The 25917-nt window shown below is 37.6% G+C and overlaps 1 protein-coding gene across 1 annotated transcript in view; it reads left to right on the top strand.

Moving 5' to 3' along the window:
• Positions 1–25917, top strand: part of Col5a2 (collagen type V alpha 2 chain) — a 134058-nt gene that overhangs the window by 95495 nt on the left and 12646 nt on the right. The window contains exons 17-45 of the mRNA XM_003478702.5: positions 1065–1109; positions 3772–3825; positions 6735–6833; positions 7161–7205; positions 7312–7410; positions 8649–8702; positions 8926–9033; positions 10092–10145; positions 10702–10800; positions 11311–11364; positions 11993–12091; positions 12205–12258; positions 12353–12406; positions 13597–13650; positions 14340–14393; positions 16357–16401; positions 16855–16953; positions 17304–17411; positions 17698–17751; positions 18799–18852; positions 19048–19101; positions 19683–19736; positions 20135–20242; positions 20343–20396; positions 20916–20969; positions 21752–21913; positions 22695–22802; positions 23884–23991; positions 25013–25066. Of these exons, the coding sequence (XP_003478750.1) occupies positions 1065–1109; positions 3772–3825; positions 6735–6833; positions 7161–7205; positions 7312–7410; positions 8649–8702; positions 8926–9033; positions 10092–10145; positions 10702–10800; positions 11311–11364; positions 11993–12091; positions 12205–12258; positions 12353–12406; positions 13597–13650; positions 14340–14393; positions 16357–16401; positions 16855–16953; positions 17304–17411; positions 17698–17751; positions 18799–18852; positions 19048–19101; positions 19683–19736; positions 20135–20242; positions 20343–20396; positions 20916–20969; positions 21752–21913; positions 22695–22802; positions 23884–23991; positions 25013–25066 (2142 nt within the window). The remainder of the gene's footprint in view (positions 1–1064; positions 1110–3771; positions 3826–6734; positions 6834–7160; positions 7206–7311; positions 7411–8648; positions 8703–8925; positions 9034–10091; positions 10146–10701; positions 10801–11310; positions 11365–11992; positions 12092–12204; positions 12259–12352; positions 12407–13596; positions 13651–14339; positions 14394–16356; positions 16402–16854; positions 16954–17303; positions 17412–17697; positions 17752–18798; positions 18853–19047; positions 19102–19682; positions 19737–20134; positions 20243–20342; positions 20397–20915; positions 20970–21751; positions 21914–22694; positions 22803–23883; positions 23992–25012; positions 25067–25917) is intronic.

Here is a 25917-nt window from a genome sequence, read left to right as displayed (position 1 = left end):
CCAGGGAGTGTGCTTAGACAGCACACTTGTAAAAGAACGAACAAAAGAAGCAGCATTTGTGTGTGTGTGTGTGTGTAAGAGAGAGAGAGAGAGAGAGAGAGAGAGAGAGAGAGAGAGAGAGAGAGAGAGAAACAGAGACAGAAACAGAGACAGAGACAGAGACAGAGAGAGAGACAGGTCAGAGAAAGAGAAAGAGAGATAGAGAGACAGAGACAGAGAGAGACAAAGACAGATGAGGGAGAGAGAGAGAGAGAGAGAGAGAGAGAGAGAGAGAGAGAGTTGAATTGTGTTGTATTGTGACAAATTTCATAAAAGCCCAGGGAAAATTATGTCAGGCTCGTGACTAGAAGTCAACCATTTGTACACACACACACTGGCCAAAGGAAGAGAGAGATTTGGCAGACCTTGGTCCTTTTCTTCAAGGGTAGTTCCTGGGGACAGACTGGACTGTGAGCCCTCAGCAGGTGACACAGTTACTACCTAGATGGTAGTGAATACCTCAGTCCTGGAGAGGATCTGGTGAGAGCCATAGCATTTGCTGGAGAATTATTTCTGTGTGCTTAGGTTTTATTTATTTTTGCTTGTACAGTTTGGCAAGGACAATCCTCCTCTGAGTTAGTCTGGCTATGAAGAAGGCTAAGATATTCAAAATCTAATTGTCCCTGAGCTCATGGGACAGTAGATGATGTATTAAAGAAAAAAGAGCCAGTGTAATCATGGTGACCATTGTAGATCACCTTGCATTTTGGTTTTAAGTCATGTACTATGTCCATCTTGTTTTTTCTCATTTGGCTTTATTCTCTTCAAAAAAAAAGAGCCAATGTAGACAGTTTCATTTCTCAATGTTGATTTCTACTTTTTTATTGTCATAAAGATAGATATGCTTATTACTATCTTTTGTGCATATATGTATTTTTATTGCTGTTAACAGTGACAGTTTTAATCAATTGATATTAATATTTATTCTTTAATTTTTAACATGGATATTGTTTATAAAGCAAATAAATTGTGAAAAATATTGCAGAAAATTTAATTTTACCTTATCATTTTTCCATTCTATTTAGGGACAGCGAGGTGCACATGGTATGCCTGGAAAACCTGGACCAATGGTGAGCTGGGTTGCTTTTGTATTCTTCCACTAACTTGTGCATTCTTTCATTTATGCATTGATAATCACTTACAGGGTACTTGTTATGCTTGATGCTTGAGATAAAAGATAATAAGTACACAGTTCTTGTCCTTGAAAACTGCATATATTAATTAGCACTACTTTATAAAAGTATTGCCAATTGGTATGATACAGAACATGATTTGAATTATAGGTGCATAGAACAGGAAGCACCTAAACCTAACGTGAAGAAGGAGATAAAGAAAAATGTAAGAAGGAGTAATTTTCAAGCCACATCTTGAAAAATAAATATATAAAATAAGCAAGAGTGTAATTTGGTCCATATAGTGGATAGATGAAAACAGGGTGATCTCAGGGAAATATTAGGAGGGTAAGGCTGGATGGGCAGGCGGGAGCTGGATCGTAACAGATGTTCACTGTAATTACATCTTAAGGAATTTTGGGAGCAGTTTCTTGTAGGATATTCAGAGACAATTCAGGGATTTTCAGAATAGGAGTGTTAGGCAGCAGATCATCTACTGGTGCTGTAGAAGTCAAGAGGAAGATAATGAAGACTGAATAGGAATAGCATGTGTGTAATCCCAGAGAGAAACTATAAATAGAGGTGAACTGAAGTTACTATTACTAGAGGCAAACTGTGTGTCACTGACTAAGAAGCCTAATGGGCGAGTTGAATAGATTTATTTATTTATTTATTTATTTATGTCTTTTGGGGACAGGATCTTGCTATGCAGTTCAGGCTGGTCTTGAGCTCCCTTTGTAGCCCAGGCTGGTCTCAAACTTGTAGCCATGCTCCCGCCTCAGTCTCCTGAGTGCTGGTGAACAGATTTTTTTAAAAAAGAAGTTTGGTGAATGATTTCATTTATATGAAAGTCAAAATACAAAAAAGGATCAGTTTGCAAATTTACATATAGAATAAAGTCAGTTTTGTAAGTGGGTATGCGGAAGTGTGAAAATCATGGTATAGATTTGAATTGCAAGTGTAGATATGCTTTCTGTACTTAATATTGACAAGGTTATTGTGTTTTGATCCAGATACCCTTGCACTAAATCATAGATGATCCCTGAAATTATAAATTTTTAACTCATACTTAAAGATAAAAGTCTAACCATTTCTAGTTATTAGTAGTAAATTATAAACAAAGGCAAAATTGGATACTTCAATAGTTTCATAGTATATTACTTTTTCACTCTCCTTGAAATCACTCTTCCACGTGCATAGACACAGTTACTACTGCAATCCCTAGAGGCTTAAAGGGTCTTAGGAGGTTGAGTAGATTGCAGACGTAACTAATGGATCAAAGTCTCTGCTGTTATTCTGTGAAGGGCTTTTAAATTATAACTCTACAAGCAAAACAAACCTAAAGGCACATTTTTAAATAGCATAAAATATAAAGTTCATTTCTGAACTATAGAGAAATTGATCCATACATGAGTTTTCCACATCAAATTACATGACTAACTGTGGTGTCCTGGTTTACAAAAGGAAGCATATTGACATCTAGAAGAAATTATTCCTATCATCAAGACTGGCTGTCAACAAACTGTACATGCTAACACTGCAGGCATTCTAGGAAGATACTCCATGGTTCAGTTTTATAAAGTTGAATCAAGCTCTATAAGATAAACTGTACTGTTCAACACAATAAAAGAAAATTGAGAGAGAGAGACAGAATGAATGAATATTCCTGACCAACATGTTACAATATTGAAAGATGATTGAAGAAAAACTATTAAAGTTTTCAGTTTGTTCCATATGACAAAATTAGAATAGAATTGTTTTAACTGAAATTACTGCCTTAAGGACTTTCCCCCTTTATCATTTATAAAAATGAAACTAATTTTAAGCAGAAACTAAGATAAGTTATAGGAGGTGGATATTATCCAAGGATGCACACTGACACCTTCTGCATGGAAGGAGGGGTGAGCGTGGGGTGGGGATGTTAAACATGACTCAGTTGCTTTATATGAGTCTTCCAAAGTCCCCTATCAATCCCTATAGCCAATTTACAGTAATAAAAATATGAAAAATGCTTACTTAAAAAGAATACTGTGAGAGAGTTTTTATTAATTCAAAATGCATGAAGTAAAACACAGTCCTCAAAGAAGAACCAAGGCAACTTAGAAAGCTTAGAATAATTCTTTTAAAACTTATTTCCTCTGAATCCACCTTTTAAGTCAGCTTAAATTGTATGTTTGACTTTCCAAATGTGGGATAGTTATAAATATTCACTTATTATTCTCTGAAAAAGAACACTCTAAAATATTTAGGTGATTCATAAGCATCAGTTTTTATAGAAAAATATTAATTTTGGCACAAAATATAACTTTCTAAAAGCTATGCTTATTATTTTGTTAGTATAGATAAAATATATGCCTCAAGCAAAAATTTTGAAATATTAAAGGCTCCACTTACCGTGTATAAGACTGTCAGTTATGTTTTTCAGCACTGTTTTAAATCAATGTTGGAAGGTACTTATAATAAAATTATATTATTATCATTGTGATTTTAAAGTACAAGATAAAATTTTCCTATATTATGTGTTGCAATACAAATTGATTTTTATTAGAACATGAAAAATCAACCTAATTAGATATTAATTAAATACATGGCTGATTAGTGTTCTGGCTTCTTTTTATAGGGTCCTCTTGGTATACCTGGGTCTCCTGGCTTTCCAGGAAATCCTGGAATGAAAGTAAGTAATTAATATATCTACGTCTGCTTGGTTACTTGAATCTCAAAATCAAGAGTGACCTTTCTCGAGTTGAAGAGTATGGAAGTTCTTCATAACTAAAGAAAGAGCCTAGAATAGTACATTGGCTGACCATTTTGATAGAGGAATAAACACAGAAATTTAAAGTCACTATAAAATATGTAAATAAAGGAGTCAGTTATAACTATTTGATTATAACATTGAAGTGCCAGGCAATTGAAAATGAACAGGGTCTCTGTTCTTGAGTAGAGTGCTAGGTAGTAATCAATAGCAGAATGTTCTAAATATTATTAGGTTAAAATATATCTGAATTTATAAAAACAAAAAAAAAAAAGGCTGGGTGTCCCTCGGCCACCATCACAGAGTGGGCAGGCAGGGCATTTAGCTCTCCAAGTGGGAATGGATTAAACTGCTCTGCTGGGGTGACTTGTATTTGTAGTGAGTTACTATGTGCTTTTTCCCTCAGTGCTTTGGGAGAAATTCAAAGGTTGCAGTAGGAAGATATTAAGATTATGATAGCTACACCAGAAAATGAGTTCAGAGCACTGCTTTCAAAGCAGTATAACATTTGATTCCCTTTCTCTCTCAGTTTCCCATTGGCAGAGCGGTCTCCATCTGCAGAAGGGATTTGCTAGCAAGATTCAGCCTTAGACAAATGCATGTGGCTCTGGGCCTTCACCTGGCTCCTCCAAGCCTTGTTTTCTCATGGCGTTTTGTCAAGGATTAAATGAGAGTATTTACACGGATCCTGATACAGAGGAGCTTCTCAGTGTGGCTTTATGCTTCTTAGTAGAGCTGCTCAAGTTGGATTTGAATTTAGAATTAAAAATCTGACATTTCAGACACACGCTGAAATATGAGAATCACTGGGTCAAATTCTTCGGTACACCCTAACACTGTGTTTAAACTCTATGCCCCAAAGGCAGGGCTGCCGAAAAATGACATCTTCAGTCATTTTTCTAATCAGTCTCTGCTTCCTTTGAGAATTCTTTGGTGTGTTGCTGGAGGCTGATTTCAGGAACATCTGTGTACTGAGCATGAGCTACACCTCCAGCCCTGAAGTCCAAACCTTAACACCACTGGTTGTGCCCCAACCTCCCTGTGTACCCACACTGAAACGTGCAGCATGGTTTCTCTTCTGTGGAAACCTTCGATGTCCATAATAGGGAAACTCACAAAGCCTCGTCCTGAGAAAGGGATAGCAGAAAGGGATTTCTGCTGCTGCTGTAGCAGAAACCGGCTCAACTTCACTGTGACTCACAGCTGATACCAGCAAGCACCCCGGGTACCTCCCCCTTCGTCTGCATGTTTATAAGACTTGTTGGTTCCTTAACAAAACTCAAACAAGTAGCAAAGCTGTTTCTTTCAGAAATTTATATCCTGTCTCTGCCTTTCTATCCCCTGCCATAAAAGTCTTGTCTTTTTTTTTGTTTTGATTTTTTTGTGGTTGTTAAAATTCTGCTGTTTCTATGAAGTTTGGCCACAGTTTCTGGCTCCCTGGATAAATACAGTTACACATTTACTTCTTTGTGTGTTGGTGAAGGGTAATAGGGTTTGGTATATTTTATTGATACTGAAGAGTCTCTCAAGGCTTATGATTTTAACTTTCCAGGTACTTCGAGGATTAGAAATACACAGGTACAGAGTATGTGGGGGAAATAGAGGAGCCAAGTATGGGTGTCATGCAAACAAAGGATATATTTTCAGCATAGATATGTCCCAAATATTGCATGGGAAAAACTTAGGCTAAAAGTTGTTTATCTGCATTCAAGCTTAGCTAAGCTTTCTGAATTTTATTTTCTATTTGGAACACTGTCTTGGATGGATAGCAATCAGGTTTTCTTGCCCACTTTACTCTTGTCTCAGTGCTGCTTCTTACATCTTGTTTTCTTCAATGTCCTTTAATTCCTTTCAGAGAAGCACTTTTTTTTTTTTTTACATAAGTGAGATTTTGCTTTTACTTTGCCAGAGATTGTCGAGTTCATTAGACATTTGTAGCCTGGGTGTTTTTCACCGTCTTGAATAAACACTTTCCTAAAATTTAATGGAATTGAGTTTTTTGTACGTTGACTCATCTCCCCCAGTCTGAAACATGGTTTTTTAATATTTTCCTATAGCATAGAAAAATATCTCTTATTCTGCAATGGAGCAAAATATTAAAAGGGATGCTTTTACATATGAACTTTCTTTGCACAGTGAATTTTACCCATTTGGAGAAGTACTGTCTAAGTTGTGCAGTGCATTTTAGCTGATCTTGGGTAATTTAGAGATTTTAGGAAACAGTTTGGTTTAAGTCCTGATAATCAGATCAAGCTGAATCATGTGGTCCTGAAATGCCTAGGTTTTCTTTGAACAGAAATAAGTCCTGCTAACACAAGGGATCTAATCTGGTTAATTTTCCTCCATTTGATTGTTTTTTTTAGAGTCTAAATGTGTTGCTGATATTTACACTAAGGTGGTCTTGAATGTTAAAATACATCTAATACAAAGATATCAGGAACTGGTATAAGGATGTCCCCAGCTTTGACTATGGCTCTAGACTTATGTAAAATATTAACTGTGAAATAAGTTAAAATGGTCTGATAAAGGTGGTAAGTGAATTCAGATTCTGCAGAGGTCCTGACCCAGGAGGTGGTTAGAACTTCAATAATAGGAAGTTGGGATGTAAGACTCTTCCTGAGGAGGAGCTGCAGCATGATGACCTAAGAATGCGGGGGGAATGTGTCCACAGCATAAGCTAGCCGCTCCACACACCCCTCCCCGACAGGCTACTTTGTGCTCTTGCCCCTTTAAATGTTTAGGTTTAATGTGAAAATCTCTATGCCATCAATGTCATAACACAGCTTTCTCATATTTTTCTTAAATTAAACTTTCCTTTTGCACCCCTTTAGGGAGAAGCAGGTCCTACGGGGGCCCGAGGTCCCGAAGGCCCTCAGGGCCAGCGAGGTGAAACTGGGCCACCAGGTCCAGCTGGCTCTCAAGGGCTTCCTGTAAGTTCCCAGGAGGTCTAAGAACTCTCCCAGAAAGATGGCACTTGCTGCAACAGCAGAACAAATGCAACTTAGCCTTGAATATTGTTTCGATTCTGAATGAGTGCTTAAAAAAATCCATGAGAAAAATTTTACATCAATTCTGCACATTTAACCTATTCTATTGAAAAGATAGTTCAAAAAGTATTTTATGATATGAGGGTGGGTTGGGAGGTAGTTTCTCAACTTCTCTTCCTCCTCTTGGAAGTTGACTGGGTGTCTGAGTATCATTCCAGGGATGCTCAGATATAGCTGAATGTTTCAAAACCTTTTTTGCATATCTTTTAGGGTGCTATGGGTACCGACGGTACACCTGGTGCAAAAGGCCCCACAGTAAGTAACTGTGTTTATGCCACAGAAGTTCAAATGACACAACTCTATGGATACTGAGGCTACTTCCTAAGTGTCTGCTGATAATGTCACTCTTGCTGTCTGACAGGGCTCAGTGGGTACTTCTGGTCCTCCTGGCTCGATAGGACCCCCCGGATCTCCCGGCCCTCAGGGTAGCACTGGACCTCAGGGAATTCGAGGACAACCGGTAATATCGTTGGAAGCAACTGTCATACCTTAGTCTAATCCAACCAAAAATGCCTAGAGAAATAAGAGGAGTGAGCTGTGATGAACCAGAGGCCATGTGGCATCCAAATGAGGGAAATGAAGACTTGAATGGAGAGAGCCAGAAGGCAGTGCAGGATGTGGATGTTTAGATGCTAATTCGAATGATAGATTTTAAGTCAAACATTGCAGAATGCAAATTCTGGTGTATAAAAAATCTTAACGTCATGAAACAATAACTTCATGGTGTACCTCAAAGAATTTTATAAACCTCTGAGTAATCAATGTAATGGAGACATTTTGCAAGCCAGAGAGAGGAAACAGGGAGGTATAATAGGAATTTAAAATGATTTGGCCAACATTGGGTTCAACAGCTATTTCTTGAGAGTTATTACTCTAATGTATTGTTTACGTTGACTGAGTCTCCATATTTTATAGAAATTATTAGGAAAGATATTGCAGTGAGTCCATAGAAGGAAATTCATTGAAAACTTGCTCTTATACAGCTTTTATCTAGGTACATAAAAATAAAAGCTCTCACTCCTACTATTTACTTAAACAAATATTGTAGATTCTGTTCTAAATAGCATGTTCATACTGATAAAGGCTTTCTAAATGCTGATGAGAAATCTCTTAATACATGAATGTATTAAGGTACGTGCTGGTATGCCACAATTGATTCTTACCATGCTCTGAATTTGGCAATTTCGTTCCTGCAACATAATCTGTAATTAATGCTCCAGGAAATATTTGCAAAATAGTAGAACAGTTTATCAATAAAATTCTCTATTTGATGTTTCCAAATTCTCAAGAAATAGACCATAAATAGACCAAGAAAATAAAATTATTTTCATTTTGAGTAAACAAGTACCCATCCTAAAATAAACTGGTAGTAATGTTACCTACAGAAATTGTCATTGTTAGTTCTAATACTAATGATTATATTTGAATAACTAAATAATTCTAATTATAATAATATGTGTGATAAAAACCACATTAAAAAATAAATTTCTTGGAGCCAATGTAAAATAAACTACTGAATTATACTAATTATGAAAATTCACATATAGCCTACAATATGTGGAAAATTTTAAAAATGATTACATTATACAACGAATGCAATAAAGGCTTAGCATTTGAAAATGTTAAGGTCTAGTCACTATAACTGCTTAGAACAGGTTGGTGAGAGGCTTTGATAAGGACCATTGATTTTTATTTTAGGGTGATCCAGGAGTTCCAGGTTTCAAAGGAGAAGCTGGTCCCAAAGGGGAACAAGTAAGTCTTCATTGCTTTCACTGATGGGAAGAGCCTAAACGCTGCCTAGAACTGTACAGCTCAAAAAGCATATCTTTTAATTAACTGGGAATTAAAATATCAGGGATGAAAACACTTTAATCACTTTATATACTTTAAACTTTGTGACTTAACTTTATTAAAGAAGCCTTCCAATTATCACCCACATGACTCCTCCTGGTAACTGTCATTCTGTTTCTAACAGGGGCCACACGGTGTTCAGGGTCCCATTGGCCCACCTGGTGAAGAAGGCAAAAGAGGTCCTCGAGGTGACCCCGGAACAGTTGGTCCCCAAGGCCCAGTGGGAGAAAGGGTAAATTTGAGCAATAAAATGTGTTCATAGAGCTGCAGAGGAATCACACAACTATATTTTGGGATAAATAGGAAAATTAAAGCAGTTAAGATAAATGCTGCAGGTACTTTGTGTAATTTAATAGAGTTGTCCATCTATGAAAAGAGCCAGCTGTTTAGTCATTCTTACTTGTTCAAACATATTGATTGAATTACTGCTCCACACCCTTTGGAGATGGATTGATTAGTAACAGGAAGCTGCATCTCAGTACTCATCTGTGGGCTAGTAAACAGCAGTTCACCTCAATGGTAAGGTGAATAATTAGCAAGTCCACAAGTAAATGAAAACGCATTTGTAGATCGTCATACGTAAGTACATTTATTAAAGCATGGGGAGACACGGTGAGTATAGGACAGTGCTGTAATGTTGGATTAAGTGGCTGGGAAGAAAAGTCCTTTTGCAAGATGGTGTTTGACTGATACCCAATGAGGGAGAAAGAACATTATTAACAGATGAGAATATAACTGCAAGCCAGGAGGGTCAGAAAGGGTTTGGCAATACCACTGAAAGGTGAGAACAGATTTTTGTGATTGGAACACAATGAAGAAGATCCAGGGGCTGGGGATATAACTCAGCGGCACAGCGCCTGCCTGGCAAGCATGAGGTTGTGAGTTTGAGTCCCATTTAAAAAAAAAAAAAAAGGATCAGAATGGACAATAATCTCAGATTGATATAGAGCTTTCGAGGATGCCAGAGGACAACACTAATCATTTTATTATGGAATTTCTGATTTCCATAGATGGTGATTTGGCTCTCATGTGTACATATTACTTTCTCTCTGTGTCATTTTATAATGAATTATTAGTCTTTTTTATTTGAAGAATTATCTGGTACAGTCCCGACATGGTGTTTAAAATTTAAAATTGACCCCAACTGATCAGATGTTTTGGTTGTACCTCTCTGTAAACTGTGTTAGCTTGATCACAACTCTTAAAACTGTACAATAGGAACATCAGAAATTGTTCACTACAGTGCAAAACTGTCAGCAACAATAAAGAACTCCATGTGCTCTTTTGTAGGGTGCTCCTGGCAATCGTGGCTTTCCGGGCTCAGATGGATTACCTGGCCCAAAGGTGAGATCTCTCCACCAAAACCATCCTTGTACACAAGCTGCTCTGAAAGACTCTGTGTTTCAGTGGGGGCTGTAGCTGTGTCTACAGGACCCAGATCCAGAGCGATGGTGGATGCAGACCTCAAGCTTGGCCCCAAATACATCTTGTGTACTGTTTTTGGATCCAAAGTTCTAAAGGAGAAAGATAATGCTTCAGAGTACATGGGAGCTTGTTTGGCAGTTTCTGGGACGGTCTGAGGAGAAAAAAATATGGACAGTTACTTTAGCTAATGTAGCATGTATCCTTTAGTTAGAAATTTAGATATTTTCAAAATACTATTTCTTAAAAAGTTTAAGTTATTAGAGTGAGGTTTCATTATTTAATAATGGGAAACAATCCAATTATTTACAAGGAATACAAATGAGAACAAAATTGTGCAGTGATACTGTTTTCAAACAATTGATTTTCTCCCTGATGCTATACTGTGCATTAGGGTAGAATCAGGAGATGAGAGTTTAACCCTTGCTTGCTTTTCTAATCCCTTTTGGACCTGACTTGTCTGCTGTGTTCGGAGCAGGGTGCTCAAGGAGAGCGTGGCCCTGTCGGTTCTTCAGGACCCAAAGGAGGCCAGGGCGACCCAGGGCGACCAGGTGAACCTGGCCTTCCAGGCGCTCGGGTAAGAACACTGCAGCTGCCGGCTAGCTGAACCAAAAGACATCCTCCAGAGCCTTTGTTACAAGTTTTTTATCTCTTCTAAATTTAGCTCATTCACAGCTGGGAAAATTTTGTTTCATTTTATTTTTATGATTTGGACCCAATTCTTTATTTTGAAAATACCAGTTTGTTATTTTTGTCATACATATAAAGCAGAGTATCTTCTAATCTGCCTTTCTCAAAGTGGTGTGTGCTAATAACTTTACCACTTGATAAGCAAAAACTCCTGTTCGTTCATTTTTATACTTTTTCAAAATTTCTTGCTAAAATAACTTGGTCTTTGGTGCAGATAATTCCTGAGCTTAATTTTAATAAAAGTCATTTGAAAATTTATGTGAACTTTGGACATGCTGTTATAGTCGTTTGCCAACAACACAACACAACACAACACAACACAACACGATTTTCCCTCTTTTGAAGCTGTTCTTCAGTTGCCATTAGCAACAAAATCACAGCTGCTTTCTGTTTTCAGGGTCTGACAGGAAATCCTGGTGTTCAAGGTCCTGAAGGAAAACTTGGACCTTTGGTAAGTGATTTAAACAACAACCTATCATCCTTAATATTTTTAATTGGCACTTAATTTAAGTGATATCTATTTGAGGTTAATGTTTTTGCCTAGGTGGTTACTGAGGAGGTTTATATATTTGTAACACCTCTTGGTAGCAAATTATTAGGGTCTACATATTTTCAAATTAATCAAAATATAGATCGAATTTTATTAGCATGCATGTTGGAGATTGACATTGCTTTGGTGAAAAGTTAACATGATGAATTTCAGTATTGGTGGAAATCACATAGTAACAATATTCTTATTTCTGGAGAGCCAGTTTTATACATGTAAGGGATAAATATGAATGAATTTTGACAGTTTAGATAAGCCCATTCCTCACATTACAATATGACCTCCAGTAAATAAAAGAAGATTCCTTGATGTCATGAGAATTCCAGGAAATATGAACACTGAGTTTAGGAACAGAATAACAGTGAAATCTCTGTTCTATGTACTCAATATGCTTATTCAACCATTCTGATTCACTAACATTAAAACACAAGAAAATTTAAAAGTTCATCTCAAGCAAAGGCAAGTGCCAATTTGTGTCATGTGGAGGGATGTTCTGCACTGCGTGACTTTCCTGATTCTGTCACTCTCCTAGGGCGCTCCAGGGGAAGATGGTCGACCAGGTCCTCCGGGCTCCATAGGCATCAGAGGGCAGCCTGGGAGTATGGGCCTCCCGGGCCCCAAAGGTAGCAGTGTGAGTATGGGGCATAATGTTCGCTGTCTCAGCAAAATCCTCATTTGGGGACCAAGGTATGGTTTTAGCAGATTGGCTGAATTTTTGGAATAGCTTCAGTTATTTTTCTTTAGGGTGACCCCGGGAAACCTGGAGAAGCAGGAAATGCTGGTGTTCCTGGACAGAGGGTATGCATTCACCTTCTACTAAAGAAAGATAGAAAAAACAAGAAATTTTCCAAATGTTCGCAACTTCACTCACAATTTACCTCTGTGACACTAGGGAGCTCCCGGAAAAGATGGAGAAGTCGGCCCTTCTGGTCCCGTTGGTCCCCCGGTATGTGATCTTTCAGGGATAATGTTTATACATTGCGCCGCTCAGTTAGGTTTGTCCACCTTATGAAGAGGTTTCAGAGGAAGTGAATGAGAATGCATAGGGTTGAAGGATTTTAGTTCTATCTTTTCGTTTGAGTCTTTGTAATCTGGTGCTTTCTGCCTTTTTAAACACAATGATTGGTGTTCTCACTTTAGACTTTCATACTATGTGATGGCAAAGGTTTCCCAGGAAAACACCCTTTGACGAATAAGTGTTTTGCAGTGTGTTTCATTTTAGGAAACAGATAGACTGTGGAGATCAGAAGAGGACCTGTGCTTGGTGGGATGGGAAGAAGGGAGGAATGGGAGGTATAAAGGACAAGCTTTGATACATGTTTGTACCAATTCTGCTGCATTGCAAACATAATTGAAAAACAGAATAACTACTGAATTATTCCTACCTTCTTCCAAAACTGTGTCTCATAACAATTTCTTAAGCTAGCTTTTCTTGCATAATAAAAAATAGTAAAAAGGGATAATATTTATCTTTTGAGATTATTTATGTTTGCACTTCTAGAATTTTAAAATTATTTATCAGAAATATTTTGGCATGTTTGTGCTTTAGGGAGGAGTAGTTTAAATATGTCTAAAATGTTAACTTTGCTTCCTTTAGTCATTTGGGGTGTGAAATTTTAACTTTTGATGCTTAGAAACAAACTACAAGGGGCTGGGGATTTAGCTTAGCGGCATAAGCACCTGCCTTGCAAGCAGGTGGTCGTGAGTTCGATCCCCGGTACCAATGAAAAAAAAAAAAAAAGACAAAAAAAAAAAAAAAAAAAAAAAAAAAGAAACAAACTACAATGAAAACTATTGCCCTTTCAGATTAGATGCATTAAAGTAATGAGTCTTTCCATACTTGATTTATTCAGTTTCCTTAAAAGTTTACTGTGGGATTCAGATATTTTATGATTTGATCAAGAGATAAGTATATACTGTAAGGCTCCTCACTGTCTTTGGAAGGCATTTTCTCACCAGCATGGACTTCAAATAGTAGCATTTAATGATTTTTTTTTAATAGTTTACTACCTAGTTACCATGAAAATATGTTGGAAGAAATACAAAGAGACACCAATAGTTCTGGTGGGTCACATAAACAGGAAGCAGACATGAAAATGTCGTTGTGTTCATGGTTTTCTTTCCTTCATGACTTAGGGTCTAGCTGGAGAGAGAGGCGAGCAGGGGCCGCCCGGGCCCACTGGGTTTCAGGTATGTGCTAACTGAGGTTCCGTTTCTTCTTCCAGTGAAGGCTTTCATAAATTATAGAAATGTAAATTTTCAATTCTCAAATTTTCAAAAGAATCATCCTTTTAGCAGTAAGAGGAGTATTTGGATAAATATCAAATATTTTGGTTCAAGATAAGGAACGGACTTCCCCTGAAAAACTATTCAGATGCAAAATTATTAACAAATTAAAAATAACAAAATTTTCCCGGTATCTGAATAAAGCTCAGTTTAGTAACTGTGTTAAGATTTATTTAGTTTTATTGGCACAATCAGCATAACTTCTTATTGAACAAATCTTCATGTTTACACATATTTGCACTATAGTATTTAAAAGAATAGTCATAATTTGTGATAAAACTTCAGAACTGGCTTCCAGTAACATTTAGCAATCTCAAGCATGATTCTCGGAGCATCAAAATTCTGAAGACACAAAGAACTTCCTGTTACATTTCTTTCTTTCTCTCTGTCTCTCTGTCTCTCTCTCTCTCTCTGTCTCTCTCTCTGTCTCTCTCTCTCTCTTTCTCTCTCTCTCTCTCTCTCTCTCTACTGGATGGTTTGCAAGTTAAGGAAGTGTAACCCTGTATTCATGTATTTTAAAAGGGAAACTCTGCAGATTGGTAGCCTATTAAACTTTCACAGATTCACAGTTTATTTCCTTTCTTCCGTTTTAGGGCCTCCCTGGAACTCCAGGGCCTCCTGGGGAAGGTGGAAAGCCAGGAGATCAAGTAAGTTTTTAAATAATAGTGGTTTTCTTTGCATATGTTATCTTTTCAAATGCAGACTAATGATGCACTGTGTACTGCTATTATCAGTAATGATGAGGACATCCAGGAGACTCAGAGATGTCAGATAACTTTCCCAAAGTCATTGATGATGTGATTTGAAGCCATTTTCTCTGATTCCCAAGGCTGTGTGCTCCCCATCACTGAATACAGCCGTTCGTTCCTTATCTAAAGACTTCCTCATGTAATAACTGTTCAGACTTAACCACCCAGGCACTCTGCTTTGACTTAGGGCCTGTCTTTTTTATCTGCTCAGTTCTGTACATCTTGTTTATAGAGCCTCAGTGTTTTTTTTTTTTTTTGTACAGTACACCTTATTTATATAATCGTAAAGGATGATTGTCTGTGTACCTTATCCATAACTAAAGAGTTTTACTGGAAGGCTTATAAAAAGTTATGAACAGACATAACCATTTTATTTCTAGCATCTTACTGGCACTCATATTTATTTAATTTATTTGAATAAATCTAATTTGTCTCATTCATTTTTGAGTGATTCTCTTGTGCATTATCACTCATGAAATATTTACTGAATGTTCTTGGCCTTGCTTCTTTATGACAGAGGAGTAGGAGAGAAAAAAATGGAAAATAGTTACAATCATAACATGTGTTAAACTCTATAAGCAGACGCTATCCATACAAAACAGAAAAGATGCACCTAATTCAGAGGGGAGGGCATAAGGAAAGTTTCCCTGGTAAAGAATTATGCAGGATGGACAGTGGTTAAAGTGTAGGAGGAGAAGGGAATTCTCTAGGAAATGGGAGTAGCAGGTGAAAGGTTTGCAGATGCATTTACTGCCCTAAAAATCCTCAGTACGACACCCCTGTGGGGTACAACTTCAAGAGTGTGGAGATGAGTCCTGATGGGGCAATTTGGGGTACAGATTATGGAGCGTCTCAATTTGGGTCTGATTTCTTCTTCCTCCATGGGAAATGGAAGGCCAGTAAAGAGCTTTTAAGTGGGGAGTAATAAGCATCAGATTTGGATTTTAGAAGAACCATGCCAAAGTAAGGACAATCTATTTAGAAGAGAAGACTGGAATTCACTGGTTTCTTTCTTTCTTTCTTTCTTTCTTTCTTTCTTTCTTTCTTTCTTTCTTTCTTTCTTTCTTCTTCCTTCCTTCCTTCCTTCCTTCCTTCCTTCCTTCCTTCCTTCCTTCCTTCCTTCCTTCATTTCTTTTTCTCTTTTTGAGACAGATGTTTGTTATGCAGTTCAGGTTGGCTGTGAACTTATGTAACCCAGAATGGCCTTAAACTCACAGCAATCCACCTGACTCTGCCTCCAGAGTGCTGGGATTACAGGTGTGAGACACCATGCCCAGCGAGTTATCTTTTTGAAAGAGGGGAGTTTTAAAATGAAAATACATTCTTTTAGTGAAGAACACATTGGAACTTTTATGTAGACATGACTATACTAGTTTAAACTCACAAGTCCCAGCAGAGTTCTCTGTCTATATTAATACTCAGGAAATATTTACTCAATTAAATACAATTGAATTGATGTCATCTAAAAGATCAGCTTTCCACTGCTGTTTATATTACTTTTCTCTCTGTAAACTTTTCATGATCCATTAGGAAATAAGAGACACTTGGATTGTACTCTATTGTCTCTAAGAAAAGGTATATGCTATCTTTGCGTAAAAATATTTCACACTCTCTCATTGCCAAAAACAAAATCGGACACTCAGGTGTAATATATTTTTTTGGAAAACTATTTCTATCCAATATGTATGTTATTGTCTCATTTATAAAAATACATTTATTTTTCATTCTTCACTATTATGGACTTATTCAGCTTTATAATGTCACAGTAAAATAAATTAGATGTGTGACTTAGAAAGATTTCTAACAAATGCCTAAGAGCCAGCTCAATGCTTTTCTCCCATTTTTAAAAATGTATTTATAGGGTGTTCCTGGAGACCCTGGAGCTGTTGGCCCCTTAGGACCTCGAGTAAGTGCTTTCTGTTTGATGATTAATTTTGTTTACCACTGGCTTCAGTTTACAGACATATCTTCTATTAAAACAGGATTTATTTTCTTAATCATTAGCTTTCTGTCTACTAGATGAAAATCAATTTGATGAGAAATAGGCCTGAAGCCAGCGTATTCTTTCTTCAAGTTCATTTCTATTCTTTCTTTCTTTTTTTTTTTTTTTTTTTTTTGTCTTTTTCCTTTTTTATCGGTACCGGGGATCGAACTCACGACTGCCTGCTTGCAAGGCAGGCGCTTATGCTGCTGAACTAAATCCCCAGCCCCTCAAGTTCATTTCTTAGAGCTACTGTAGATAAACTGAGTCACACTGCTCCTTGTAAATTTCCCCCTCCCAGTAGCTGTTTATAGGAATGCTTTTCACCCATGTTTAGATCAATTACTATGATCATTTGACATTCTGATGTTATTCTAGGGAGAACGAGGCAACCCTGGAGAGAGAGGAGAACCGGGGATCACAGGGCTCCCCGGAGAGAAAGGCATGGCTGGAGGCCACGGTCCTGATGGCCCAAAGGTGAGTAGACACTGACCTCAGTGTTCCTGGCTGCTCTCAAACACTATGCTATCAGAATTCTTGTCTCTTGGTTTTTTGTTTTTGTTTTCCATGACAAGTTGAATGGATGGGTTTTTTTTTTCAATGACTATTTAATAAGTGCTTTACTGTGTGCTTTTATGTTCTTATAACTGAAGAGGGAGCTGAAAAGAAATCCCTCCTGCGATGGGTATTATGATTCAGAACGTACTATCATCCATTCCAAGACACAAACACATTTTTAATTCAGTATACCTGATCCCCTAAAGCAGCAGTTTCCCCTAGTCCGGTCCTCCTGGATTGGTGTGGTCACTATCGTTTGTTCATTTTAGGGCAGTCCTGGTCCAACAGGGACGGTAGGAGACACAGGACCCCCTGGTCTCCAGGGCATGCCGGGAGAGAGGGGCATTGCAGGAACTCCAGGCCCCAAGGGTGATAGAGTAAGTGTTTGATGATTTATTCCTTTATTTTTCCCAGTTCCTTTCTGTCGACTTTCTATTGATAGTGGTTTCCTGAACAAGCCTTTCCTTCTACCATCCTGGGTCATGAGTCAATAATTCACTCACTCATTCTTGGGATAAACATGTATTGAGAAAATGCACAATGCCAGTTTCTGTCCTAGGCTCGAGGGGATCCAGGTAAGAAGACACGACCTGGCCTGTGGTGCTACCTTGTAAGTGTAAGAGACAACTAAATGAATAAATGGTATTTCTTGTGTTTTCCTAGGGTGGCATAGGGGAGAAAGGTGCAGAAGGCACAGCTGGAAACGATGGGGCAAGGGTAAGTGAAAGCATGATTTTCTTGCTGGGCTGAGAACCATTTTTTTCTCAAAAAACAATTTAACCACATTTCCTTGGTGGTCTGGATTTAGAGGACGATGGATTTGAGATTTTATGTGGCTCAAACGTGGTTACGTAGTTTGCCTATCCTGAATTACGGAAAGGCAGAGTGAAGTTGTTGCTGAAGAAATGAAATAAAAAAGAAACCTAACCATACTTTAAGGATTGAGGTCTCTCATTTTCTTTCTCTCTTGTCTTTTTACATCCAATTTTTATTTCTGTTAAAATATTGATCGAATGCACCAGCACGTAGAGGTTTATAATCAGTGAAGTTGTAATAAGTGTTTCTCAACACACTGACTGTTAGGGATAAGAAAATCAGTACTCAGAGGCTCAGTGTGTGCAATGTCAGGAAGGATGGTTTGCACCAAAACGTTGGTCCATTCATGTCTTGGTAGAAACTGATATTTAATAACTAAGGTCCTTGGAATTAAAATGCACACTTGCAGTTCTAAAGACAGTCAGGGTAGATGGACAATATATTTTCAGACATGAGTTATTTGCTTACCCACTTCATTGTGATGGGGGTGATGGTGTGTGGCACTCCTTTCACCCCAAAATAATGCAGAAAAGAAAATGTTTTAGCACGAGGCAACTTATTTTAAATAAAAAGAATGCTATGTTCTCTTATATTGCAATATGAGAAATATAAAATAACAAAAACCCAATTTAATATTGTTTACATTTCAAAGTTGATCTTAGTAAAACTAAAGAGACTGAAAAGACATGGTAAAGAAGAGCACTAATTTAGAATGAACGTTTGAAGACAGTTTTCTGAATGCATGACTTGAGTTGGATGAAAGAGGTTAAAATATTTGTTGAGAAAACCTAGTAAAAGCATTAGACAGAAAAATCTTGAAAATATACAAATTCTGTCATTTATCGGAAACTGTGTTTTGCAAAAGTAGGCAAATCTCTCCTGTTTATTTGTTCTCAATAAACATGTGTATCATCATCCTCAACATGACCATCTTTTGTTAATTGATAGGGTCTTCCCGGTCCCTTGGGCCCTCCAGGTCCTGCTGGTCCTGCTGGAGAAAAGGTAAATCACAAGATTCATTTTGTGAAATAAAAATCATAGAGCCTCAATTTTGGCTCTTTTGCTAAATTTTCTTTCTTAATATATGGCACCTGTGATAGATCATCTTAGGGTTCTCAACTATTACCCATACATGGTTCCTACTGTCCTACAGTTGTGTTATTCTCTGGGGAATAACTATCAAAATTTGCTTTGTAGGGAGAACCTGGTCCTCGAGGTTTAGTTGGCCCCCCTGGCTCCCGTGGCAATCCTGTAAGTGACATTATTTTGACGTTCTTTAGTGTGAGGCTGAATAGTAAAGTAATTTATCATTTTATTGGTCTATGTATTTCTCTATCTAACATGCATCTGTCACCTTATTCTCTCTCTATCTCTGTCTCTCTCTGTCTCTCTCTCTCTCTCTCTCCTATCTAATTTCTATGTCTATTGGTTTATCCCATTGGTGACAAACCTATGGATCATGCCACAGTGGGTTTTTTGTATCACTGAAAATAAAAGGTTCACCCTCACTGAGTTAGCCTATTAATAGCTTCCTCGTTTTCAACTGACACCTTTCTAAGTAAATTTTAGAACATTATCAGCTACATAGTTTGTGAAGTGTAGGTAAGCAGCTTGTTACAAATTAATTAAGAAGTTTCTTTGAGATATCTGACACTGATGTTTTATGATGCACATCTTTATATCGCCCTTAGGGATCTTCCTCAAGCAATATGTCTAATTACTCTCTATAAATACCTTTCCAATGATACCAGATTAGTTCTATTTCAATAACTTAATCTTGTTTAGAATAATATGCTGTCTTCTCCAATTTTTGTCATTTTTGTCTTCTCCAGGGTTCTCGTGGTGAAAATGGCCCAACTGGGGCTGTTGGTTTTGCTGGACCTCAGGTATAATTTTCAAATATCCCCAATTTAAAAATATACATGCTTCTTGTGACAGCAGTGAGTTTAAGTATCACTGAAGTATGTTCCAAATTCTGGAAACTTTATAGTTTTCTTGGCACTTTTCTCATTTTCAATACATTTTTTCATAGAGGCACCGGAAATGAGAAGTTTGCAGTATTTGAACTTATGTAATTATTTGCTATAATAAAAATATGTTGGAGTAGCTTAAGTTTTTCAGACCTTCTTCACAGATCCCATCAGATTTTGTTTTCTTGTAGTTATACTTTAATGCTGACTACAGAGCATCATTTGACATTGTAAGGCTAAGTGACATTGTATGACTGTGAGATGATTTGTGTGTAAGACTCACAATTAATGGTCATTTGTACCCTTGCATACAGGGTCCTGATGGGCAGCCCGGAGTAAAGGGTGAGCCCGGAGAGCCAGGACAGAAGGGAGACGCTGGGTCTCCTGGACCACAAGGGCTAGCAGGGTCACCTGGTCCTCATGTAAGTTAAATGAAAAAAAGTGTGGCTTGTCCAGTAGTTTGGCGTGTGTGTTCAGCCTGATTTGCTTTACTACAGGTTCTTTCTCATTTCTTCCTTTTAGGGTCCTGTGGGTGTTCCTGGATTAAAAGGTGGCCGAGGAACCCAAGGTCCACCTGTAAGTTGGTTTCATGCTCTGGATGTTATGCACAGTTAGTTTCAGACAGCTAAGACTTCCTGGCCATGTAAAATTTGTCTTCACCTGAAACTGTATTCATGAGTTACATGTATCCATTAAATTGTAGAGAAAAATATACCTAATTTAGATGGGGGTCTGGGTTAAAATCAGTTTTGTAGTCTTGAAGGGCCAGATGCTTTATATACAACATAAATAATACACTCCCTTGATATATAAATGCATGAATAAAGTGAGCACTTTATATAATTTATTATATTAATTAGTTATGTGAAGTCAACTCTTCTTGCTTATGTTCAAGATCAATGAAAAGTGGAAAAATAGAGCCCTTTCCACTAATCCATCTGGATTCTTCCCCCAAAACACAGGATGCATGAGGGGCAAACTATATGACCACCGTGTGGAAGGGATCTGAAGTCTTATATCTTCCTGTGGGGGAAGAAATCGATGGATATCCAAATATTTATGTTTAAACATTGCTTATATGCATTATAATCCTAGGGTGCTACTGGATTTCCGGGTTCTGCTGGTCGAGTTGGACCTCCAGGCCCTACTGTAAGTGAACTCAGCAATTCAACTCATCCATGATGGAGTAAATCACATACACAGATATCACTTATTATCTTTCTTTCTTTCTTTCTTTCTTTCTTTCTTTCTTTCTTTCTTTCTTTCTTTTTTTTTTGTACCAGGGATCACACTCATGACCTTACACTTGCTTGCCAGGCGGGTGCTTATACCACTGAGCTAAATCCCCAACCCTATGACTTGTTTTCTGAATCTGTAGTTTTTATTACAGTAATCCATGCCAGGATTTAATCAAAGAAAATATGATCATCCAGTATAGTTTCAAAGAAAGTATTTGCAAGTCCTGTTTATCCTTGATGTTTGCCAATCACTCTGTTCAGTACTAAACGCTACCTACTGGTAGCTTTGGTACTAATGCTGATAATCATGGTCTTTAGCTGGAGAGCATCTCTGAAACATTCTTTGATAACTGTCATTCTTTTGTTATGAGATCAGGTCAAACAGGATAAAATATTATACTCTGATAGTTGGAACAGAGTTTTAAATAAGTTTGAAAATTCAAATTAATTTCACTACTCTTTTAATAAAGATTCCAAGGGTTGTGTGCAGATGATATTTAGCTTTTCTCCAGGGGAATGAAGCTGCAGCTGTGTCTTCTTTTGTTTAAATGTACTCAATGACTGATTATCTATTGAGAAAAATGAACCCGGAAGGCTTGGCCACCTGCATGGGAGGCAGAGTCTATCACATCAATCCTCCTCACTGGGTTTCCTCTCTTTGCCCTTCTGGGTCTTTTTTTCGTGTCACACTAGGGAGCTCCAGGACCTGCTGGGCCTATAGGGGAGCCCGGGAAGGAGGGACCTCCAGGTCTTCGTGGGGACCCTGGCTCTCATGGGCGAGTGGGTGATCAAGGACCAGCTGGGCCCCCTGGTGGCCCAGGAGACAAAGGAGACCCAGGAGAAGATGGACAGCCTGTAAGTTTGGCATCTTAGGTGTAAAAAATCTCCAGTGATCTGCACCTTGTAACGCATAATAATCACCAGTGTTGAAATATTATTCTGGGCACATTTCTGAATCCCTGATGTACATTATGTCCTAATGACTTTTTGTTTAAACATTTTTGCTCTAGGAAGAAAAGTATATCTATAAGTGTTTTGTAAAAAAACAGGAATGGACATAGTTTTCCATTCTAAACTAAGCAAATTCTTTGTTAAATGTCCATATACAAAACATTTAAATGTTTTTATATTTGAATATTAACCTAATGTTCAATTATTGATGTATTTAGATAGATGCTATTTATTTTCTTCATTTGAAATTCTATTTTGTTTTGGGGGAGTTGTCAGTTTGAAGCAGTCTCACTGTGTAGCCCAGGCTGGCCTCAAACGTACAGTCTACCTGCCCCAGCCTCCCAAGTACTAGGATTACAGCCAAGCAGCCTTATCCCGTATTTTTAAAAAATATATATTTTAAAGGGAGAAATGTAGTTCTTTGCAAGGCTACCTCTTTGTTCAGTCAGCATTCAGATTATTCTTGAAGTTCCTTTCAGACGCATGCACTATTTTCACATTTACATAATTTTAGGAGCTTTATGTAGGTTACAATTTATGATTGCTCATAGAGAGTAGGGTTATGTGAAACACATAACTTTTTCATGCCAAAAAACCTGTCAAGCTGGAATCATTCTAAGATAATTTCCCTTGAATACAATTTTATGCTGCAGAATTTTTAATTATAGTTCATTATCAACATTAGGGGCCAGATGGTCCCCCTGGTCCAGCTGGAACTACCGGGCAAAGAGGGATTGTTGGCATGCCTGGACAGCGTGGCGAGCGAGGCATGCCCGGCCTGCCAGGCCCAGCGGTGAGTAGCTGCACTGGTCAATGTTTCATCTGATTTATAATTTGTAGGGTGATAATTGATTTTTGCATGATAAATAAATTTAATAAGTCTTGAGCTAATGTAAAATCTGAGTTCCTTAGAAACCTTTTGATCTTAAATATCAAATCCTAAACTACCTTGCTAAGTCTTTGAAAAAAATATATTTGCTTAACCCTGGGGCTAGAGAAGCAGGAAAATAAATTTTTGATGATTCTTAAATCTTTCTTCAAAGACTTAAAGAGATCCCTGGAGCTAGAGAGGGGGGCTAATCTCCTGGTGAGGAGGCAGCGTCTTTTAAAATAAACATGCTTAGCAAAACAGCCGTATTTCACAGTAAGCCATCAAAGGCAAGAAATAGTTGAGCCACAGTAATATTAGAGGTGTCTGTGGGGTGAACTGTGAAGGACTTTGTAGGTAATTTCCTGTTTCCTGGGGAGCGTCCTGAAGATTCTCATGCTCTTTGGAGTATGGATGAAAATTTGATTCAATATTAGCTTTGAACAGACTAAATTATACTACTAATCACTGACAATGCTCAAGACAAAAAGTAACAGTGTGTTTATATGAAATGTTGATAGGTGTAGTCCTGAGTTTGTGGGACCGAGAGCCTTGTGGATAAACAAACCAACTTGTTAGAGTTATGAGGGTATCTTACTAGAGTTAAAGTAAAAATCAAAAATTAAAGTTCCTCAGTAGTGAGACTGTGGTACTATAGTATAAAATTAGAAAGAACAGACAAATCAAGAATAAAATAGGCTTTACCAGTGATGCAGATTTCAAAAGAGCAGCTGGAGTTGACTGCATGTGTTTCATACTAACCCCAAGTAGTTGCACACATGTGCAAAAGATGCTTTGGGGGCCTTTGATATGTTAAGAGGAATATGCCAAGAGGTGGACATACCTTGAGAAAGGTATTACAGTTATGTGGCCATTGTAAGGTAATGGACAATTATTGCTACAGAAGGAAGGACTTAGGTACTGCCGGATCAAATGCCACTTTTATGGGAAAAGGCGTTCTTACATTTCTGCAGAAGTGGTTGACATATTTCTACTTCAATTTCAGGGCACACCAGGAAAAGTAGGACCAACTGGTGCAACAGGAGACAAAGGTCCCCCTGGACCTGTGGGACCCCCAGGCTCCAATGGTCCTGTAGGGGAGCCTGGACCAGAAGTGAGTACTGTCATGATTCTAACTCTCTTTGTTACTTGGACATTGTGGGAACAATTCTTCCATTTAGAAATTGATTTAGAAATTTATAAATTGATGGCATATAAAACCTTAGGAAGTTTTTTTGGCGGTGTTCTTTGATGTATTCTAGTTCCCTACAGAGCTGGCTAAATAAGAGAATAGAGAAAAAGGAACAAAATCAGTGTCTTTGCACTGACCTTTGTCTAGCCTAGAGCTGAGTCTTTCAGTTGATTTTGCTTCTGCCAAATTGTTTTGAAGGTAGAATGACACTTCAGTTTATCTTTTCCCTTGTTATTATTTCATTTTCTAATGGGACATTTATCAAAATTGCCAAAGTTCATGGTGATAGGATTAATGTACCTGTTATATCTTATACAAAGGGCAAAGCACATAGAGATTATTTTGCCTGAATTTCACTATAAAGTCACATTATGAATGTAATGTTACTTTAGGGTATTTGGCAGGAAATTGGTTTTTGACAGGCAGTTTGAGAAGTTAAAGGTTAGACTACCCTTTTGGCAGCTCCTCACATTTTCTTGAAAGAAATAAGCAATGACTTTCAGAGTGGCTTCTTATCAAGTAATAAAAACATAGTTCTGAAGCAATCAAAATATGGAGAGAAGACTGTACATTTAAAGGAGTAATTTAATATCCTCTAAATGCAGTTACATAATTTCAAGACCTTGAGAACATTATTTGGATAAGCTGAAGAAATAAAGGTGAAAAAATGCATTCATGTGTAGTGAAAAAAAATTTATAGCAAGCGTGTAACTGTTATCTATTTCGGGATATTTTACGATAGTTTCTTTTTCAAGATAAGAAGCTGAATTGAACAATTTAGACTATGTTAGTTTTACAAGCCATTCAAAGTAATAGAATGTTAACTTTTTTTTTCCAACTGAGATTTACATAAGTGCTGATTTATGCTGACACCTTTTTGACAATTGGAATGGGATTTTTTCATTACTAAGTAAATTCATTTTTCACACCTTATTTTTTCTAGGGTCCCGCTGGGAATGATGGTACCCCAGGGCGTGATGGTGCAGTTGGGGAACGAGTAAGAACAATGTCACTAATTTAAAAATCTAGATGCATATAAGTCTGAAATATCTGGAATTTTAGTATCACACAAAAGATTATGTTTCATTCTCTAGCTACAATGAAGTTCTGATTTTTCTGATAGTAATTAACCTTACTGTAAGGTCTTAATTTTGGAAAAAGTCTTGAAAGTGGAATGGCATTTGAATGCATTAACATAACATGGTGTTTTTAAAATTAAGATTGGAGAGGCAAATGGCTCTCATCTTTGGTGCAATATATAAAGGCTTTGGGTGGGGATACATTGGGTGAACTCTAAACTCACTTTTAAAAAGTAAATAAAAGCTGAAATACAGCTGTATGACACTTAAATTTTTCTTCTTCCCCTTAAAACAAATGACTTACGAGGCTACAAGCCATGTCATTTTTAAACACTATTTCATGAAGTATTTTGAAATTAGACCTGTGCGGAACTGGAGATCTACCTAACTTTGTCTGAGATTCCGTACCTTTGGGAGTTGTGCAATTGACTGAGAAAACGCCAGGCGGACGAAGGCAGACACCATTTCTGACTCCACGGTCTACTGTGATGTAATAGCTCCTCCACGCCAAGGTCTCTTCATTGCAGGATGGACCGTGGAGCCAGACAGACCTGAGCTGGCACGTTGCTTCCTGTATTAATTGCCTGTGTGATCTTCAGCAAATTTCCTGAACACGTTCTTTTAAATGGTTGAAATATGATTAAAACCTACGCCGCTGGGTGTTTGTATGTTAAATAACATGCTTTAAAAACGAGTCATGGGTAGGCATTCAAAACACTCTTAGGGTGAAAAAAGGGAAGGAATTTGGGGAAATTTTGGATTAAGACGT

Source organism: Cavia porcellus, unplaced genomic scaffold (genome assembly GCF_034190915.1).
Source record: "Cavia porcellus strain 051 isolate PalLab524CR breed Dunkin Hartley unplaced genomic scaffold, mCavPor4.1 scaffold_12, whole genome shotgun sequence".
NCBI lineage: Eukaryota > Metazoa > Chordata > Mammalia > Rodentia > Caviidae > Cavia > Cavia porcellus.
The sequence above is the reverse complement of the archived record's forward strand: the minus strand, read 5'-3'. Positions and strand labels throughout refer to the sequence as shown.